At 40.2% G+C, this 22569-nt stretch overlaps 1 protein-coding gene across 3 annotated transcripts in view; it reads left to right on the top strand.

Moving 5' to 3' along the window:
- Positions 1-22569, top strand: part of frmpd4 (FERM and PDZ domain containing 4) — a 98240-nt gene that overhangs the window by 17901 nt on the left and 57770 nt on the right. The window contains exon 1 of one of the 3 annotated variants that reach the window (XM_057851792.1): positions 14465-15074. The exons of the other annotated variants lie outside the window; for them this stretch is intronic. Coding sequence (XP_057707775.1) covers positions 15034-15074 — 41 coding nt within the window. The 5' untranslated portion in view covers positions 14465-15033. Of the gene's footprint in view, positions 1-14464; positions 15075-22569 lie in introns of those variants that run through there. 3 annotated transcript variants of the gene reach the window in all.

Genomic DNA, 22569 nt, shown 5'->3' with positions numbered 1-22569 from the left:
CAGTTCTGAGATCAAGGGTTCAATCCCGGGCTTCGGCCTTCCTGTGTGGAGTTTGCACGTTCTCCCCGTGCCTGCGTGGGTTTCCTCCGGGAACTCCGGTTTCCTCCCACATCCCAAAAACATGCATGGTAGGCTGATTGAACACTCTAAATTGTCCATAGGTGTGAGTGTGTGCGTGAATGGTTGTGTGTCTCCTTGTGCCCTGCGATTGGCTGGCAACCAATTCAGGGTGTCCCCTGCCTACTGCCCGAAGTTAGCTGGGATAGGCTCCAGCACCTCCGCGACCCTCGTGAGGAATAAGCGGCATGGAAAATGAATGAATGAATGTCTGTAATTGTCAACATGGGTAAACCTCAACCGTGAGAGACAGAATGTGGAAAAAAAAAACAGAAAATCAAATTGTTTGATTTTTAAAGAATTTATTTGCAAATCATGGTGGAAAATAAGTATTTGGTCAATACCAAAAGTTAATCTCAATGCTTTGTTATGTACCCTTTGTTGGCAATAACGGAGGCCAAACGTTTCCTGTAACTCTTCACAAGCTTTTCATACACTGGTGCTGGTATTTTGGCCCATTCCTCCATGCAGATCTCCTCTAGAGCAGTGATGTTTTGGGGCTGTCTTTGGTCAACACGGACTTTCAACTCCCTCCACAGATTTTCTATGGGGTTGAGATCTGTAGACTGGCTAGGACACTCCAGGACTTTGAAATGCTTCTTACAAAGCCACTCCTTTGTTGCCCTGGCTGTGTGTTTGGGATCATTGTCATGCTGAAAGACCCAGCCACGTCTCATCTTCAATGCCCTTGCTGATGGAAGGAGATTTTCACTCAAAATCTCTCGATACATGGCCCAATTCATTATTTCCTTTACACAGATCAGTCGTCCTGGTCCCTTTGCAGAAAAACAGCCCCAAAGCATGATGTTTCCACCCCCATGCTTCACAGTGGGTATAGTGTTCTTCGGATGCAAATCAGTATTCTTTCTCCTCAAAACACGAGAACCTGTGTTTCTACCAAAAAGTTCTATTTTGGTTTCATCTGACCATAACACATTCTCCCAGTCCTCTTCTGGATCATCCAAATGCTCTCTAGCGAACCGCAGACTGGCCTGGACGTGTACTGGCTTCAGCATGGGGACACGTCTGGCGGTGCAGGATTTGAGTCCCTGGCGGCGCAATGTGTTACTGATAGTAGCTTTTGTCACTGTGGTCCCAGCTCCTCAGTGTGACTGACTGAGGTTGTGCACAGGTGTCTTTTAAACCGATAATGAGTTAAAACAGGTGCCATTAATACAGGTAACGAGTGGAGCCTCATTAGACCTCGTTAGAAGAAGTTAGACCTCTTTGACAGCCAGAAATCTTGCTTGTTTGTAGGTGACCAAATACTTATTTTCCACTCTAATTTGGAAATAAATTCTTTAAAAATCAAACAGTGTGATTTTTCTGTTTTTTTTTCTCCACATTCTGTCCCTAATGCAGTGCTTCTCAATTATTTTTCTGTCACGCCCCCCCAAGGAAGACGTAAATGTTTCGCGCCCCCCCAAACTCTCTGCCGCCGCTGTGAATAGTATCATTTGTCTATAAAATTACTATTATAAATACGCATCTGCCTAACATTGTGTCCTTTTTTTTCTAATAAAGAAAAAAAGTAACATAGATCGACCTTTAATAAAGTATAACTTTATTAACATTGTTAAAAAATACTCTCAAGGTACATTTTTGACCATTTGATACAGAAAAATTAAATGTAATAAAATCAGTAAATAATAACAAATTAAAATTGATTAGAAACATTCACCCATGAGGACAATATGCCAAAAAAATTGACCGAAAAAACAAAACTTAATAAAAGAAAAGAGTGTCCTTGGACAGGACAGTTTTTATTTTTGCTGCTCACAGTATTTACCTCCTTTGCAATGGTGTGGAGTTATTTTGCAATGAGCATGCTAACAATGCTCACTGGTTTACTGATATAACACTGACCAAGCAGGACTATTGTTGGCAATATTCGGCACGTTTTCACTGAAAAACAATCAAGCGGCTTATCAATGAGATTGGTGTCTAATGTCTCTAAGTGGCGTCTTAATTGATTTGGCTTCTGGCTGTCCGCTATAATTATTTTTAGACACAGTAAACAGTGGTCTTACCTCATCACCCACTGTATTAAAAGTCAAAGCTAAAAGGCAAACGGCACGAAAAAAGCGCATTCTCGGCGGCCGAGGTAGAACCGTAGGTGAGGGCGGTCGTCGTGACGATCCCAAGCCGAAAATGGCACTTCTCGGGCGGCGACGTGAGAACCGGACAAGACAGTGGGTCGCTGCGTGAGTGAGTCGGCGGTGGCACACTGCTCTTCATATCTGTTTTCTGTGTGTGCTGAGTGCTCTTCCTTAGTTCAAAAATACTGCGCGCACTCTGAAAATGAGAGCGCCACTGCCACCTACTGAGTGGATGTGCAAGTACACTTTATTCTAGTACGGCAAAAAAACAAAATAAAAGCATGTTCCCCGACGTCACATGCGCCCCCCCGGCATCGCTCTGCGCCCCCACAGGGGGGCGCGCCCCACTATTTGAGAAGTACTGCCCCAATGGTTGAGGTTTACCCATGTTGACAATTACAGGCCTCTCTAATCTTTTCAAGTAGGAGAACTTGCACAATTGGTGATTGACTAAACACTTAGTTGCCCCACTGTATATTAGTAGGAACAGAAATTAAGTCATCATTTTACAAGAATAAAGTAGCCATTATCTTAATTTTTTTGAAGACAAACATTTCAAATTCAGATAAGAAAGTTGAAATATTGCAGTGAGTTAACCCCCCCCCCCTTCCCAAAAAAATCCCAGTATGAGGCTGTGTTGATTCCCAAATGATTCTGGTGCTTCTAAGTAAACATTCATACCCTTGTTGTTTAGCAATTCATGTAGAACGGCTACACTGCGTATTTTCAGCTAGGTTGGTTCTTGCAAAATTGAAGCTCTGTTGAGTTTTTAAGTGGCCAAGTATTCCCAAACAACCAAATTCAGCTTATTTCAAAGTGACTCCGAGAGTAGAGCATGGGATCAGAGTTGTAGCGGGATTGGATGCATAAAGCTTCGGCCATATTCTCCTTAGATCACGCTGCCGTCTGACCTTAATATCCACTGCCACTCACGTTGGCTTCGGGCCGGCAAGCCCGAATGGACAAACACAACTGTCCAGAATACGCTGAGTCTCTCAAAAGCTAGCGCCGAAGGACACTGTTGCTATATTTAAAGCAAATCAGACCTCATCACTTCATTCACTGGGTTCATTCTGTATTCCCTTTGCACTATTGGAGCTATTGCTTTTTTGTCCCAGAACAATTTGGACCGTCGGATAAAAGAAAAAAACAAGTGTGCTTCGTCTTTTTCATTAACCTTGCTTTTGTGATGCTGGCCTGAATAAAAACAAAATGTGAGACTGACCCTGACTCAGAGAGACAACATTCTTTATTGGCCGCATCAGTCTCAGCAACGGCACATCGAGTCAGCCACAAGGAGCTTACAAGTTGTGGCATTTTAATAGGGGACGGTTGCCTCTTGACTTGAGGAAGGCAGCGACCAACTGAGGCTTGAAAATTGTCCGCAAGAATGTTTTGGACTTATTTGTGTTTAGCCATCCATTACTTTCTGACATATTTATTGTTTCATGATTATTATTCTGCCCAGTGCCCTGTAATTATACAGGTGGGAGGATTGTTATTACTGTGCTGCAGTACCAGTAAAATGATTGTGAATGTTTCGTCGATGTGAGCCAGGAACATTTGGGGGAGACCTGAGGTTCTTGAACGCAAAAGCTACTGTCTATCAACATGAATTTATGTAACTAAAAGTTTACTAAATTTATCAATTTGTGTTCTGTCTTCGGTTGGTTATATCGGGTGTCTATATGATTGAGCTGACCATATATTTTAAGAAATTTGTGGGGGAGTTTAGATCTGACACATGGCGATCTGGCAGGCGTCTTGTTCGTTCTGCCTATGTATGTGTTTGTTACACCTGCCAGTAGGTGAAAACTATTAAAGGCATTAGTAGAGTTCCCCTGGGGAACTTGTGTTCTTGGGGGGGAACTGGTTTGGCCGTGCGTGTTTCCATGCGGGACACTGGAGGATGCGGGGGACGCGACCGGCCGAGCACGGTGGCGCGGGCTCTGCTCGGCGAGCAGCACGGACCGAACGGCATCGTCCGCTGCACTGGTGGTCCCGGTCGTTCTGCTCGGTCGTCCAGTCCTGGCATCCAGGGCGTCCTCCCGGTTGTTCTGCTCGGTCGTCCGCCGCCTGGCATCCTGACCATCCATTCGGTCGTCTTCCGCCGGCGCCCTGGCCCGGCCTTCGTTCCGTTGAATCAGGTTGCGGGTCTTACCAAATGCACTACTGCCCTCCAGTGGCCAGTTTTATTGCTTTAAAATGGATTTTCGGCTTTGGAGCTAAATTGAATCAGAACCCAGAGATGTCTCTTTGAAAAAAAAAAACGTCTTTGGGACACTGAAACAATTAAAAGTAGAAGTTATTTATACGTTTTTGGGAGCAATTGAGTTAAAGCCCGATGCGGCCCGAGCCCGATTTATGTTTTATTTGTAGGCACGAGCCCGAAAAAAAAAACGAAATTTTAAATCACTTATTTGTGAGGACTCAGGAGAAAGAGGAAATGCGGGGATGCAATGCGTGGTTGTGTTTTGTGTGATCATGTTCGTGATGATGCCGGTGCATATAAGCATAATGATAACAAATTAAAGCCTGTCTTTTTTAACGAATTCTTCCAGTTAAACAACACTGTAAGATGGATATTCAATAAAAATGTTGGTATATACTTTCTATTTGCGTGTCTGTTCTAACAGGCGGATAGTGATTTGGCAGAAAAAAAGTTTTCTCAATGTTTAAATAGTCTACATATTTTGTTGATCATTATAAATTCATTTACACGACGAAATAACGGTGAAAAATTTGGTTAAATATATTTCTCGTATGAGACCAAAGCGCCACATTCGTTTACATTCAGCGAAGCCGACACAGTTTTCCGTATAGCACCTTCAACAATCAATTTGAATCCTTTCCATATCCCACTCTTACCACAGTTGTTTGCTTTTCAATTTTTCAATTGCCCTGTCTTTACTTTGTTTTTAGTTTGAGACCGAGGCCACTGCATTCACGTGTGCAGGCATGCACAGCACCTTCTTTGTTTTATCCAAATTTTTTTTTTTTATTTAACATCCATACATCGTTTTAGTATAAACATATGAATATATATTTATTTTTAAAAAATAAATATAGAGAGAAGAGAGAGAAGAGAAGACAGAGAAGTCGGCCCGATCCGACCGTAAATAATCACAAATAAGTCACTCTAGAGTTTAAGATGCACCCTCTGCCAAACTATTATATATATATATATATATATATATATATATATATATATATATATATATATATATATTGGACTATAAGTATATAGTCTATAGTGTATAGTATAATATATTTAGTTTCAGTTTCATTCTGAATAAGCTATTTAAAGCTTTTAGTAGGGGCCCAGGAAAACAGCACACACATACACACATCCATACAAATACATACGCCATCCATACACATACATACTATTTATATTTATATTTTCATTTATATTTCTATTATATTCAGTCTTATTCTACTGTTCGAATATGGTACCAATTCAACAATCGTTTTCTTTTTTTTTGTTTTCTTTTATGCAAAACGTAAAGCTTGTTAAGCTTGATTAGCTTGTGAGATCATTTCAGTACAAAAAAATTTGCGGTGCATCTTGCCATGTTAAAGCAAATCTCATCAAGATATCTTGGACAAATGTTGCGTTTATCGGTAAGTTTTCTACCTTGAACTAGGGCTGAACGGGGAAAATTGGAAAAAACAGACATTGCGACTTTTTGGTGGTTTGTGATATATTGTGATGTATATTTCGATATTAAAACTAGAAGAATTTTCATCAGATGACTTGAATAGCTCTGTTTGGGGAGACTACGGTGGATCTTAATGACCACATCGCATTCATTAGAAATGTCCCGATTCGATCACATGATCGGAAATCGGGCCGATGACGCCATTTTTTTAGAGGATCAGAATCAGGTGAAAAGGATCGGGTTTTTAATTTAAAGAAATTGTTTTTCTGCTTCATACATACTTCGTACAGCCTCTCACCCTCCCTCCTGCTAAGCAGTGCGGCCAAACTGTTTTTCTTCACCAGTCACCAGTGCAGCTGGCGTTTGGTACTTAAGTTAACAATGATTGACAGGTTTGTATCTTTGATCTGGCTCTACGATCAAAGGCACAAATGTGTTAATCATCGTTAAGCTTGGTGCACAGTCTGACGTGTGCTGTGGCAATATTCGTTGTGGAAGTGAGAGAATGTTCTCGGCAGCGTGAACATCAAAGCAAAAAAAAAACAAAAAAAATTTCGGATCGAGACTGCATCGGCAGATTCAGGTGACTCGGACTCAGGTGCGAAAACATTTGATCGGGACATTTCTCGGATTCATATAATACTGTTTAACCAAAGCTAAAATTTAAAACTTAAAAAAACAATCGCACGTCGTGCGATGAGACTATTGCGCATGCGCACATTGTGACAGCGATGTTCAAACAATAAATTGCACATGCCTACCTTGAACATTTTTATAACACATTCACTGCCACTGACAGTGATAAATGTCAAATCCATTTGAACTCCCTGCCAAAATGGAATGGGCGTCTATTGCTGTCATTGGCACCCATTATGGCAATTTGTGAAACAACATTAAAGCCGTTGGAACAGTAGGAAGGTTGTTAATCTGTTTCCTTAGTTTTGCGTTGTAAGTAGTAACATCCCAAAGTAACTGTGTGGTCAATGAAAAACAGTTCATTTTTAAAGCAACCCTGCTTCATCAATCACCGTCAACGCTGGAAAAAGAAAAGAAAACAAAAAGAGTTAATAGATTTTATGGTGAGTTTATAGTGTATTTCAATGTTTCTAGTGTTTTTTTTCGTGTTATGTCGTACCCGTACACCGTAGGAAACTTCTTTTAATCATAAGTAAATGTATTTGCCCAAATTAATTAGCTGGACACAGCGGGGCAGATGTTCTCAGTAGATGTTAGCGCTCACTGGCAGAGTGTGTGCTTTTTTAGCAGCGATGCTGCTTTCATCCTCCCCGAAAAATGTCAGAAGCACATGAAGAAATATCGGACTGACTAAGATCACAGATGAGGCTAATTGGCTCTTGATGGGCTTTGAGAGAGGTGTCCATTCGTTGGGTTTGATTTGTAAGGGTTCATTTTTCTCTTTGAAATAACAGACATGCAACGATTCATCATGTGGCGTCAAGATTTAATGAGTGCTCTTTGGATACTAGGTTGGACGTTGTTTTTAGCATTAGCATTTGTTCTTCTGCAGCAAAATATATAGAATGTGCATGCCAGGCTTTAGCCCCTGAAGACAAAGCAAATAAGAAAGTCAAGTGTCAACCAAATTATGGAGATCACAGAGAACTGTTAAGAACTGTTAAATCAAAGTGCAGTCCAGCATCAACTCACAAATTCCTAAAGCTGAGCATACGTACAGTAGACTGCAGCTTCAAAACTGGCAGTTTAAAACGGAGTAAATTAGTCGTGGCAGAAATTATAACGAAGAGCTGGTAATGAATGATTAAGAGACTTTTCTCTATGTTATGAGTTGCTTTTTTAAAATGGAATTTATACTTACACGATGGTTTGGAATGTTAAAGGTTTTATGATGTTGACAATTTTAGCTCTGGGTTGATCTCAGTGGGTATTGCTATTTTGAAAGGACTAAATTTGTTATACATAATTGTAGTATGGTGGACTAATAGCACATCTGAGATTCAGGGTTCTGAGCTCAGCATTTTCCATTTTGGAGTTTGCTTGTGTGGACAAGTGTCACCAACTAGTTTTTAAGAATGCAAGTTAACAGTAAATGCATATCGCATTTTAAAATACATGTACAGGAAAAACTTATGCATGCATTCATTTTCAGCAGATTGGACTATTGGAACGGTATATTTACAGGTCTTGATAAAAATCAGTCTGGAAGCTCCAATTAGTACAGAATGCTGCAGCCAGAGTCCTCACAAATACAAGGAAACTGGACCACATTACACCAGTTTTGAAATCGTTACACTGGCTTCCAGTGAGTCAAAGGATAGACTATAAAATACTACTGCTCGTCTACAAAACACTTAACGGCCTTGGACCAAAATACATGCTTGATTTGTTAGATTCCTATGAAACATCTGGACCCCTTAGGTCATCAAAGCCCTTTGAGACAACCTTGTTGTGATCCAGGGCTATACAAATAAAATTAAATTGAATTGAATTGAATCTGGAACTGGTTTCCTGTATGTTCCAAGAACCAGAACCAAGCAGGGTGAGGCAGCATTTAGTTATTATGCTCCTCACCTCTGGAACAAGTTACCTGAAGGTCTGAAGTATGCTCAAACTGTTAGTAACTGTATAGCACTGCATATCCATAACTGTTTATATATTTCAATCTATTTGCTTTCGATTCCTCTTGTGCTTTATCTCCATTGCTGATTTCAATTATTATCAGTAGTAGTAGTATCATTATTTTTTTGTTTGTTTATTCTATTCGTGATTAAATGCGATTTTTACGAATAATTTTATTTCCTGTTTCGATTGTATAATTTCATTTCCTGTTTCGATTGTATTTGTTTTTACGCTCTATTGATTTAATGTTATTTTTATGATCTTTAATGTGATATAAAGCATCTTGAGTTGCCTTGTGAATTGTGCCATATAAAAAAATGTGCCTTTGCCTTTAGTCCCAGGTTACGAACAAGTCCGTTCCTACGCTGGCGAAGTAACCCAAATTTCCGCGCAAGTCGGAATAAACCCTTTAATACCCCTAAATCTCAAAATAACTATCAAAAAAATCCTAAATGTTGTATTTTGTTTAATGATAAAGGATACAGGGCTCTCTGGTAGCAGTGTTGGGTCTGGCTGGACTCTCGCCTCATATAACTGAGAATAATAACAGAGTCAGAATAAACCCTTTAATACCCCTAAATCTCAAAATAACGATCCAAAAAATTCCAAAATGTTCTATTTTGTTTAATGATAAAGGATACAGGGCTCTGTGGTAGCAGTGTTGGGTCTGGCTGGACTCTCACCTCATATAACTGAGAGCCGACTCAGACGTCTGACATGGATAAAGGATAGGAGTGCACTGGTTTGGCCCACATCAGACTGAGGTGTTTCAGCTAATATATGTTTGTGTATGCATTTGTAATTAAGTTTAGAGCTACAGTTTGTGGAGTTATTTTTGAGCGATTTGCTATGAGATTTGTAAATACGTTAGCATTCATAGCATTTAAGCTAGCAGACGTTTGTTTGGCAAATTAGGCCAATTTAATCTACTAAATTTACATATTGATCAGACTAGATGGACGTTTGATCACCAATTGTTTTGTGTCAAGTATTTTATTGTTGAAATGCATGCCCCTTTGAACATAAGTGTACCTATGTGTGTTACAGCTTTATAAATTGTCAAAAGTGAAGGAAGTAAAAAGCTTCCAAAAGCACAAATGCCTTGTTTGCTGTCTGTAAAGCTGAATAACTTCACATTTAGTGAGTAAACAAATAAAGTAGTATAAAGTAGTAATAAAGTAAAAAAAATATACGGTGAGGTACAATAAAGTACTGTTTATGCAACCTCCCTGAAAAACATGACAGGAGACAAAATGGCGGATGAGACTCCAGCGTCGTAAAGTCGAAATTGCGTCAGTCGAGTACGTCGTCACCCGGGGACTACCTGTACAGTGATACTAAACTTACTGGCTGCAAGTGTCAGTGATAGACGTCAATGCGTGTTTTTACCGTTTCAAGCCGCCGTCAGCGGCTTTGATTTAGTTCTTTCCTATCCTGTTTTATTTTGGTGGGTTCCTCTGTTACTTTGTGTTCATTTAGTCAGCTACAACTCTTTGCTATTAGCCCTACTCCTGAAATATTACTCTTGGGATTTGTTTTTGGAATAAAACATTTATAGGACATTGCCAATCTCTCGCATCTCGTGCATTTGAGTCCAGCCGTGTGTGCACCCGTAGTTGACATTTACATATATTACACCTAGTATAGATGACCTTTATGTGAAAGATGGTTACCAAAAATAGTGAAGTATGCAAATGCCAAATTTCCTAGACCTCTAAAAAAGAGAAAATAAGGCAAAAACACAAAAATGAGTCCAGCCCCTTTTTTGATGTCAGCTATACCCACGCACATAAACACACTGATAGACTCGAGCACAGGTGCATGTAATAATGGATAGGCATAGGCGATTTTAAGATCGAAAAAAAAAAAAAAAAAAATCCAGATCAATCTTGGTGATCAGCCGTGTCCCGTCTGATCGGCTATATGTAAATGCAGATCCAAACAAACTACCTTGGCAGATTTTTAACAATCCATCAAAACAGTTTAGTGTTATTATTACACATATTTTGCATGAAAATACATAATACAGTGGTATGAAAAAGTATCTGAACCTTTCGGAATTTCTCACATTTCTGCATAAAATCACCATCAAATGTGATCTGATCTTTGTCAAAATCACACCGATGAAAAAACAGTGTCTTCTTTAACTTTAACTAAAACCACCCAAACGTTTATATATTTTCATATTTTATTGAGGATAATATGCAAACAATGACCAAAGGGGGAAAATGAGTAAGTGAACCATCACATTTAATGTTTTGTGGCACCCCCTTTGGCAGCACAAACTTCAACAAAACGCTTCCTGTAGCTGCAGATCAGTCTGGCACATCGATCAGAACTAATCTTGGCCCGTTCTTCTCTACAAAACTGCTGTAGTTCAGTCAGATTCCTGGGATGTCTGGCATGAATCGCTGTCTGTAGGTCATGCCACAGCATTTCAATGGGGTTCAAGTCTGGACTTGGCCACTCCAGAACGTGTATTTTGTTCTTTCTGAAGTTGATTTACTTCTGTGTGTTGGATCATTGTCTTGTTGCAGCATCCATCCTCTTTTTAGCTTCAGCTGTCTGACAGACAGCCTCAGCTTTTCCTGCAAAACATCCTGATAAACTTTTGAATTCATTCTTCTATTAATGATTGCAAGTTGTCCAGGCTCTGAGACAGAGAAACAGCCCCAAATCATGATTCTCCCTCCACTATGCTTCATGGTGGGGATGAGGTGTTGATGTTGGTGAGCTGTTCCATTTTTCCTTCACACATGACATTAAGTGTTACTCCCAAACAATTCAACTTTGGTTTCATCAGTCCACAAAAAATTTTGCCAAAATTTCTGTGGAGTGTCCAAGTGCCTTTTAGCGAACATTAAACGAGCAACTTTTTTTTTGAGACAGCAGTGGCTTCATCCATGGAGTCCTCCCATGGACCCCATTCTTGGCCATAGTTTTACATATAGTTGATGTGTCCACAGAGGTCTATTGGACTGTGCCAATGATTTCTGTAAGTCTTTAGCAGACACTACAGGGTACTTTTTTTTTTTACCTCTCTGAGTATTCTGCGCTGAACTCTTGGCATCATCTTTGGTGGACGGCCACTCCTTGGGACAGAAGCAACAGTGCCAAACTCTCTCCGTTTGTAGACAACTTCTCTAACTGTCGATTGATTAACATCCAGACTTTTAGAGATGGAGGGTTTAGTTACTTATTTCCCCCCTTCTGTCATTGTTTACATGCTATCCAGATTAAAAAACGAAAACTATAAATGTTTGGGTGGTTTTAGTTAAAGCAGACACTGTTTCTACATCTGTGTGATTTTGACAAAGATCAGATTACATTTGATGGTGATTTTATGCAGAAATGTGAGAAGTTCCAAAAGGTTCAGATACTTTTCCATACCACTGTAGATACAAAATAACGCGACATACATATTGCTAAGTGCAGTCCATGCAAAAAGCACCGCTCCCCCATCAACTCATTGAGTTCAGCCGCTTCGACAACGTTAGAGCTGCTGTCGGTGTTCATGGCTCACGTCCTACGCAGAGAGCATTTGTTTCCGGGCCTGAGCAATCATTTCAATCGTGTGGTCGTCCAAGAAATAGGATGTATCCAGCAGCCGGGGTGCGCATCTCCCACTTGCTGTCTTTGAAATGGACCGTGAAACTGATTTAGTGCTCCGTGGTTCGTCGTCCTTTTCGAATCCAAAATACAACCAATGTTGAGTTCTTTCTTGGCCCCAACACCAGACTATGAGCGTCGACTAATGCTATACTCGAAATGCCTGTGGCCTAGCTACCGGTAACCGTTTCACTATTATCCAATTCCATCACGTTGTAGCGTTAGCACACCGGTTGATAGCAACATGCTTCAGTTTGTCTTTCCTGATAGCCACGTGACTTCACCCGAAAGCGCATGGGCTGAACCTTCTTAAAGGGGAATGAGCATAGCCGAACAACACATAGTTAAAGCTAGGCCTGTCGCGATAACAAATTTTTAGTGGGCGATAAATTCTCTCATAAATTATTGCGATATGCGATATTATTGCGCGCCCCCCCCCCCCCCCCCCAATTTTTTAAAACCAATTTACAATGACACAGTAAGAATACAGTATATATTACCGTAATAATACTAAGTACACCCATTTAAACGCAATTAACGTTTACTCTTAAATTCAAAAATACTTTTTAAGAAATCCCAACTAAAAACAATAAGAAAAATAGATTAATTAAGTAGTAGTCGGGGTGGCGTGGCTCAGTGGTAGAGTAGTTGTCCCCCAAACCAGAGGTTGTGGGTTCAATTCTCTGCCCTGATGAACTCGTCTAAGTGTCCTTGAGCAAGATACTGAACCCCACGTTGCCCCTAGTGCTGCGTCACCAGTAGGTAGATGGCGAGATAGTGTAAAGCGCTTTGAGCGCCTTGAAAGGTGGAAAAGCGCTATATAAGTATAACCCCATTTACCATAGCAGTAACAAAAATTTGGCTTCACTTAGGTTAGGTTCATACTGCAGGTCTTAATGCACAAATCTATATTTTTTTGTCATGTCTGTTTTTTTGGCATGCCCGTTCAGACTGCCTTTGTCCATGGAGCCCATTCAAATATCATGCATACGCACTAATTCGCAGTCCGAGATGCGCTCAGCAAAGTGACCGCATGCGCAGAAGCATCAAAACAAATTACACATGCTAGCTGTATGTCATTCCAGGGTGATCATATTTTGATTTCCAAAAAGATGACACCAATAACAGACATTAATATCATAATAATCCCCGTTTTGTCCTTTACTCAAAGTTTATATGGACTGATTGAACGCATACACGCACGCACATAAGCCTTGACTTGTGTGCGTGACATGACGTGGGTGTGTCAATTTGCCCTGTCTCGGCCATGTAAGCAATACTGAAATATTGCTCATTCGGCGCATAGAATTAAAATCGAAAATTGTCAGGCTTATCCTTTTCTTCATTTATTTTTTTCATGACCGTCTGCAAGCCCGCTTCGTGCATAAAAGCAGAGCTCAAGCTAGAAGCTAATGCACAGCTACAATGCTCCCGTCCTGCCTGCGCTTTCGCTTTGCTGATGTCATTGCTACATGAATTCGGATTCGGGAGACTTGAAAGTTCAGACCGCCAGCCACATTCTGGAAAAATGTGGCCCAGATCGGATTTAGACCACATACGAAAGTGACCCAGATCGGATTTGATAAGGTCCAGTTCTATGCGACTTGTCACATTCAGACCGTCAAGTTAGTGCCTCACTCGAGTTGAAAAAACACTAAAAAATCGGATTCATGCATTAAGACCTGTAATACGAACGCAGCCTTAGGATAATTTTAAATGTGTAAAACGAACCCAGAAGTCAATAAAACAGAGTAAATCCTCATCACAGCATATTGCGCTGTTGGTAACAAGGAAGCCGAACTTTTAACAGCACATCCGCCGCACATCTGCTGCGCGCACACACATGAGGCGATAAATCGCAGCCAAAAAGTTACCGCCTTCATTTTCATTTACCATGCGATAAATGGAATTATTGCATATTGCGACAGGCTTAGTTAAAGCATGCTGAAAAGACTTTATTGTTTAATTTTTTAAAAAAACGAATTTACCGACATGGTGAAAATTACGTCGGTCATTGAGAACCATCTCCGGAACGGTAAATTTTCGGTAAACCGCCCTGCTCTAGTACCAGTATTGATAAAAGGCCTGCCTACGTTTTGGGCGGCTACTTCCTGGAAATACTGGCTTTTATTTAAGTTATTTTTTTCACTATTAGACATTCTTTTGAGTTTTTTCAATTCATTAAACAGGATTATGTCTGCTGAGATGCACATGATAAAGATGGCCTATCCCTTTAACAGTTTTGAAAGGTCAAACTCATAAATGCAAACTCTAGTTATCATGTGCAGCTGTGAGCTCAGTTGGAGAAGTAGGGGGTGGTTTGTTCTGTGAGTCGGGGGGCTCTATTAGGTCCATGCTCGCGCTCCAGCTGTTGCTTTTTCCAACAACAATATATTGCGTCCCTCATTCGTGGCTGCACAACTGATTGATGACACCAGCCTTTAGGGACTTCTACTGCGTCTTTTAGATGGAATTCTTGTGACTCCTATGCACACCCTTTCACATTCACACATCCCTGTACCTCCCTCGTTCTCTCCCTCCCTCCCTTCCATCCTCTCTCTCGTTCTTTCTCTCTCTGCTTCTCTCCAAAGCTGTTGTTTCTGCGTGGCTCCCGCACATAATTCCACCGCGATGGAAATTAAATGAAGGTGGCTTAACGCAGGCATGCTTTGAAGGATGCAAACAGCGGGGGGAAGCTCCACACACACTGCCAGAGCCTTTTCCATGCGCTGTAGTGGATTTGCGAGGCGAGGATACAGCAATCACTCAGCCATGCAGAAGCCCAGACAACAGGAATAATCTCTCCACCTGACTTGTGGAAGCTCCACTTTTTTTGGCGTGTGGTCCTCAATTATTTATTCCTCCGCTGTCAAAGACGGTGTAAGGACGATGGAGCACGAGTGAAGCGTTTGGCACATTTGTTGCCTTGACGGAGACCTGCGGCACACATGGATGTGTTCAGCTTTGTGAAGATGCCAAAGCTGTCAGGGTGAGTCTGACGCTGCTGATGCTGATGCTGATAATGCCTGAATGCCGGCCTCATTTTATACAGAAATAACAATTAGTAAAAAAATATTTATGAGGTGCTATGGTTGCTCATTGAGGAGAGTAATGCGGAAATAATGTGGTGAAGTACTAGATAAGAGTGGGGGCGGATGCAGAAGCTGGTGCAGTTCAGGTAACATTTACGTAAGTTAATACATGTGGTTTGCAGTTATAATGAGTTAAGTGCATTTTTATGCTTTTAATTAGGAATTCCTACTGTATTTAACTCACTGGTAGCCATTGAGGACGATACATGTCCCTCTCCCAGTTCAAATGGTTTGGATGTTTTTCGCCGTCAATGGTAGCGAATGAGTTAAAATGAGCATTAGTTTGCTGCAAATGTATCTTTGTCATGGCTCATATCATAGTTTTGGTTTCATTTGGATGGCCAATATGTCCACCTAGTAGGGCAGCCACAATCAGTCGAGTAATCGATTATCAAATTTATCGACAACTATTTTGATAGTCAATTAATCATTTAGAGACATCGTTTATCTAAAAAGTGAACAAATCTTTATTCGTGAGCCTTGTGAGCCCTTAATAGTCAATATTTTCTTCATTTTTTTATATTCCTATATTTTTAAAGGCATATAAATCATTTTAATTAAAAAACAGAGGGCCAGAAATGAATCTTTTGATATTTTTTTTCATTGAGTACATTTGAGTACTGCATAAATATAAGTATTAAATAAGTATTTACATTTTATTTGGGTGAGAAAAATGAAGTCAATGCACATGATTTTGAGTTGAAACTGGAAGTTTACCTTATTGCAATAGGATCTATTCAGGCAAAAAAATAAAACACTTTTGAGCCACACTAACATTTTCATGAAGGACACATGGACAAAAATGAATAGAAATGTTGTGGTCAAAAGCAGAGCTTGTTGGCCAATTCAATGGGGCTGTACCTTTTCAGACTCTTCTCACTGAGAATCTGTTCTCACCTGCCTTACCTGGTTAAGGCTATAAAATAAACGAGCCAGCCAGTGAGGCCTAATAATCAGGCATACTAAACAGATGAGACATGATGAATTGTGAGAGAGTTCATTTCCCACCGTAGTGCGTGGTCGGCGCTTATTTTAGTTTATCATGCAATTTGAAATTCAAATTGTGAACTTTGATCCAAACGGCCACAGCTTTCTAAAGAATCATACAGTGCTGGCCAAAAGTATTGGCACCCCTGCAATTCTGTCAGATAATGCTCAATTTCTCAAAGAAAATGATTGCAATTACAAATGCTTTGGTAGTAATAGCTTTATTTATTGTGCTTGCAATGAAAAAACACAAAAGAGAATGGAGAAAAAAAATTAAATCATTTTCATTTTACACAAAACTCCAAAAATGATCCGGACAAACGTATTGGCACCCTTTGCAAAATCATGTGATGCTTTTCTAATTTGTGTAATTAACAGCACCTATTACTTACCTGTGGCACACAAAAGGTGGTGGCAATAATTAAATCACACTTGCAGCCAGTTAAAATGGATTAAAGTTGACTCAACCTCTGTCCTGTGTACTTGTGCGACCAAAGAATTGTCTGAGGACATGAGAAGCAAAATTGTGAGAAAGCATGGGCAATCTCGAGGATACATGTCCATCTCCAAAGACCTGAATGTTCCTGTGTCTGACGTGCGCGGTGTCATCAATAAGTGTAAAGCCCAAGGCACTGTGGCTAACCTCCCTAGATGTGGACGGAAAAGAAAAATTGACAAGTTGAGATTTCAACGACATATTGTGCGGATGGTGGATAAAGAACCTCGACTAACATCCAAAGAAGTTCAAGCTGTCCTGAAGTCTGAGGATACAACAGTGTCGACCCATACTATCTGTCGGCGTCTGAATGAAAAGGGACTCTATTGTAGGATACCCAGGAAGACCCCACTTCTGACCCAGAGACATAAAAAAGCCAGGCTGGAGTTTGCCAAAACTTACCTGAGAAAGCCAAAAACGTTTTGGAAGAATGTTCTCAGGTCAGATAAGACAAAAGTAGAGCTTTTTGGGAAAAGGCATCAAAATAGAGTTTACAAGGAAAAAAAACATCAACATAGAGTTTACAGGGAAAAAAACGAGGCCTTTAAGAAAAGAACACTGTGGCCACAGTTAAACATGGCTGAGGTTCCCTGCTGTTTTGGGGTTGCTTTGCTGGCTCTGGCACTGGACTGCTTGACCGTCTGCATGGCATTATGAAGTCTGAAGACTACCAACAAATTTTGCAGTGTAATGTAGGGCTCAGTGTGAGAAGGCTGGGTCTCCCTCAGAGGTCATGGGTCTTCCAGCAGGACAATGACCCAAAACATACTTCAAAAAGCACTAGAAAATGGTTTAAGAGAAAGCACTAGAGACTTCTAAGGTGGCCAGCAATGAGTCCAGACCTGAATCCCATAGAACACCTGTGGAGAGATCTGAAAATGGCAGTTTGCAGAAGGCACCCTTCAAATCTCAGAGACCTCTAGCAGTTGGCCAAAGAAGAATGGACTAAAATTCTAGCAGAGCATTGTAAGAAACTCATTGATGGATACCTGAAGCGGTTGTTCGCAGTTATTTTGTCTAAAGGTTGTGCTACCAAGTATTAGGCTGAGGGTGCCAATACTTTTGTCTGGCCCATTTTTTGAGTTTTGGGTAAAATGATAATGATTTTTTTTCCCATTCTCTTTTGTGTTTTTTCATTGCAAGCAAAATAAATGAAGATATTAATACAAAAGCATTTGTAATTGCAATCATTATCTGGGAGAAATTGAGCATTATCTGACAGAATTGCAGCGGTGCCAATACTTTTGACCAGCAGTGTAGGACTCCCCCCTAATGGACTTTTGCTCACTTCCAACTAAGTGGGAACAATTTGAGGAAGGCCCCATAGCCCTGCATGCATTACAGGTGAGCTTTAGAATGGCAGCTTCTCATAGTCACACATGATTTTTTGCCACAAATGATTATTTTGATAGTTGATAAATAACCGATTATATTATAAATTAGTCAACTAATCAGTTGATATATAAATCATGCTATTTACTGTAATATTACATACTTTGGACTTATCATTTTAGCTTTAAAATTGCATTGGAACCAAAAATTATACACTGAGAGAAGGTGAACTGTCAATATTTTCAACTGCATCATTGTTTTCAAAAGCAAAAGCAGATTTTTGAAAATATTTAACCTTCATCATAGACTTCATAATATGGACGGGACACAATCCCCAGACACTGCACCACGCCTTCAAGTAGGGGGCCGTTGTCCCACATTCCGCTTCAGTCGGTCGAAGTCAGTCGCAGTTATTCTCGCACACATGCAGCGATCCTACACCAGATTTAGGTTGAAAAAGTACGAAAGCTGTACCGCATACAAATAGGAAGGACTGTCTCAGGAATGATTTGTTCGAGGATTTAAGCTAATTATTATGTTTTCGTACCATGCATGCATTTTGAAACGTTGTGAAAAAAATCAATGGGAGAAATTTACCGCTACAGGCACTGGCGTCATAATTCGCAATATTTACGTCAAATAAATGCTAACTGCCTGGTTTTTTACTTTTTACCAAGAATTGAGACTGTTTTACGTTCATATCTATAAAGAATTCAGGGATTTAAACATATATTCACAAAAATTTTCAATGTAAAAAGCTCGTTGTGGTGATAAGGCGGCACTACAGTGGCTTAAAGGCTAGCAGCACATTCGACATATTTACGGAAAATAAATGCTAACTGCCTAGTTCTATGCTCTTTTAACCAAGAATCGAGATTGTGTTACATCCATATCTGTAAAGAATTCAGGGATTTACGCATTTATTAACAAGAATTTTCAACGTAAAAAGCTCTTTGTGGGAATAAGGCGGCGCTACAGTGGCTTAAAGAGCAGCAGCACATTCGACATTTTTACGTAAAATAAATGCTAACTGCCTGTTTTTTTCTTTTTTTTTTTTTTTTTTTTGCTTTTAACCAAGAACGAGACTGTTTTACAGTGGGGAGAACAAGTATTTGATACACTGCCGATTTTGCTGGTTTTCCCACTTGCAAGCCATGTATAGCTCTGTAATTTGTATCATAAGTTCTCTTCAACTGTGAGGGACGGAATCTAATACAAAAATCCAGAAAATCACATTGTATAATTTTTGAATAATAAATTTGTATTTAACTGCATGAAATAAGTATTTGATACATTACCAACTAGTAAATATTTCGGCTCTTAGTTCTTTTTTAAGAACCCCTCATGTTCTCCACTCATTACCGGAAGTAACTGCACCTGTTTGAACTTGTTACCTGTATAAAAGACACCTGTTCACATGCTCAAACAAACAAACTCCAACCTCTCCACAATGGCCAAGACCAAAGAGCTGTGTAAGGACATCAGGGATAAAATAATAGACCTGCACAAGGCTGGGATGGGCTACAGGAAAATAAGCAAGCAGCTTGGTGAGAAGGTAACAACTGTTTGAGCGATTATTAGAAAATGGAAGAAGTTCAAGTTGACGGTCAAGCTGCCTTGTTCTGGGGCTCCATGCAAGATCTCGCCTTGTGGGGTATCACTGATCATGAGGAAGGTGAGGGATCAGCACGGCAGGACCTGGTCGATGACCTGAAGAGAGCTGGAACCACAGTCTCGAAGAAAACCATCGGAAACACATTATGCCGTCATGGATTAAAATCCTACAGTGCACGCAAGGTCCCGCTGCTGAAGCCAGTGCATGTCCAGACACGTCTAAAGTTTGCCACCGACCATCTGGATGATCCAGAGGAGCAATGGGAGAAGGTCATGTGGTCGGATGAGACCAAAATTGAACTTTTTGGTCTAAACTCGGCTCGTCGTGTTTGGAGGAAAAAGAAGGATGAGTGCAACCCCAAGAACACTATCCCACCAGTGAAACATGGAGGAGGAAACATCATTTTTTGGGGCTGCTTCTCTGCCAACGGTACAGGACGACTGCACCGTAGTGAGGGGAGGATTGATGGGGCTATGTATCGCCAGATCTTGGCTGACAACCTCCTTCCTTCAGTGAGAGCCCTGAAGATGGGTCGTGGCTGGGTCTTCCAGCATGACAATGACCCAAAGCACACAGCCAAGGCAACTAAAGAGTGGCTCCGTAAGAAGCATCTTAAGGTCCTGGAATGGCCTAGCCAGTCAACAGATCTGAACCCGATAGAAAATCTATGGAAGGAGCTGAAAGTCCGTGTTGCCCGGCAGCAGCCCCGAAACCTGAAGATCTGCATGGAGGAGTGGGCCAAAATCCCTGCTGAAGTGTGTGCAAACCTTGTCAAGGACTACAGGAAATGTTTGGTATCTGTAATAGCAAGCAAAGGTTTCTGTACCAAATATGAAGTTCGATTTTTGTGATGTATCAAATACTTATTTCATGCAATCAAATGCAAATTTATTATTTAAAAATCATACAACGTGATTTTCTGTTTTTTTGTATTAGATTCCGTCCCTCACAGTTGAAGAGAACTTATGATACAAATTACAGACCTCTACATGCTTGGCAAGTGGGAAAACCAGCAAAATCGGCAGTGTATCAAATACTTGTTCTCCCCACTGTACGTCCATATCTATAAAGAATTCAGGATTTTAGGCATTTATTCACAAGAAGCTTCCACTCGGTCATCCGGCTAATCGCCCCATGTCCCGTCAATATATTATGAAGTCTATGCTTTGATTCATTTTTAAATTATTGATCATTATGATCAGTCTGCTTTCACTCAAGATAACAAATATTAAAAAATATTTACTGTTTTTGCACTTTTTAAAAAAATATTTTAAAAGATTTATTTTTAATTTAATTTTTTTTTCTTGAAAAATATTGTTTTTCCCTATTTTCGCTTTAAAAATACATTAAATATAACTCAAAAAATTAATAAAAAAGAATACTAATATAAAATAAAATTGAAAATTTACTATCAACACAGACTTAAAAAAATAAATAAATAAATTGGAGGGGTTGGCAATGTTCCTTCTGCCCGTCCCCTTAAGCACGCATCTGTCCTTCAACATTTTCTTAATATAAAACACAATGAACAACCAAAAAGGGAGTAGACCTAACTCCCTTGTGGCACATTAAAACTGTCCCAGCATTGAAAGGCATACAGATCTACCCTACGTATGTGAGGCCTGGACAATTAATTGTAACAGCCCGAAGTGACAGGCATCTTTGCCAGACAGTTATGTCCACACTTTTTAGTGTTTTGTGTGTGATACTCCTGCATGACAAGGCTGCTCGCGGTGGAGCCCGCCGTCACTGCAGGCTTAATAAAAGCCACACCACCATTTTTAGGGTTTTGTTTTTCCTCTCCACAACCCCTCTCGAGCTGCCAACTAGAATTTAAGTCAGCAGAAAAGCTGTTTAGCTCAGGTTGATGGAGCATTTAATAGGACATGTCCGCATTTATTCCAGACATCTACATTTAGAGCAGTTTGGTCTTCCTGTTGAATGGTTTCATTTTTTTTTTGTTTGCTCTTAGAACAAAAGAAATCAGCAGCAGCAGCAATTTATTTCTGTTGCGTCACACGCTAATAAATCATTGGAAATACGTGCCTCACGCTTGAGGTTCACAGTGTACATCACCTGATATAAATCACCTCTATGTTGCCACATCATTAAAACATGCTCAAGCGTCCATTTTCTTCAACATATGTGCTTGTCTTGTAAATCGCCGGTTTGGAAACGCATTGATTTGCGTAAATGTTCATCAGAGTACATGAGGGCTAAATGCTATGACGTTGAAAGCAGAATCTCAGAGGAGGAGGAGGAGGAGCTGAGACATGGGAGCCAGCTGGCTGATGGATGAGGTCTTAGGCAACCGTTTAGTTTGCTCTGTACTTTAGAGCTCAGCGTCAAAGCCAGTGAAGAGCACAGTGAGGGGCACTGCGCTGTGACGTCACGGGGAGGAATGATTGATAAATGCAGTAGACAAGCTTGGGGCTGACAAAAAATATGATTTAACATATTGACGCCGATAGACTTCCAATCCATTTGAACTGGGACAGGCTGACAGCAATCATTCCGAATGGATTGGACTTCTATTGCCGTCGATGAGAGACAATGAGTTAAGAGGCTCTGTCTGTCATAACTGCCGAAGTCCAGAAACTGTTTTACCTTGTTATAGACTCATACATTTTATAAAGAGTGCAAGCTTGAAGATGTAACCTTATAAACGAGAAAAGTTTCAAATATCATTAAAAGAAAATAATTCAGGTTGTTGAAATTTCAAAACATATTTTCAATAAAAAGAAGCAGAAATGTCCCTGATCCCATATTTTGCACTTGATTCTGAGTCAATTTCAGGTATCTGCCAGTAATGAGTCATATCAGATGAAGTGACAAAGAACTGTTTCAATCGTATTACCGAAAATATCATGCATGTTTTATTCTCAATAAGCAATATTTCTATGTGTTCTCACAGTAATCAAGAACAATACTAATGATAATGAGGCTAGAGCAACTCGTGATT

Source organism: Corythoichthys intestinalis, chromosome 12 (genome assembly GCF_030265065.1).
Source record: "Corythoichthys intestinalis isolate RoL2023-P3 chromosome 12, ASM3026506v1, whole genome shotgun sequence".
Lineage (NCBI taxonomy): Eukaryota > Metazoa > Chordata > Actinopteri > Syngnathiformes > Syngnathidae > Corythoichthys > Corythoichthys intestinalis.
This window is presented reverse-complemented; position numbering and strand designations above follow the sequence as displayed.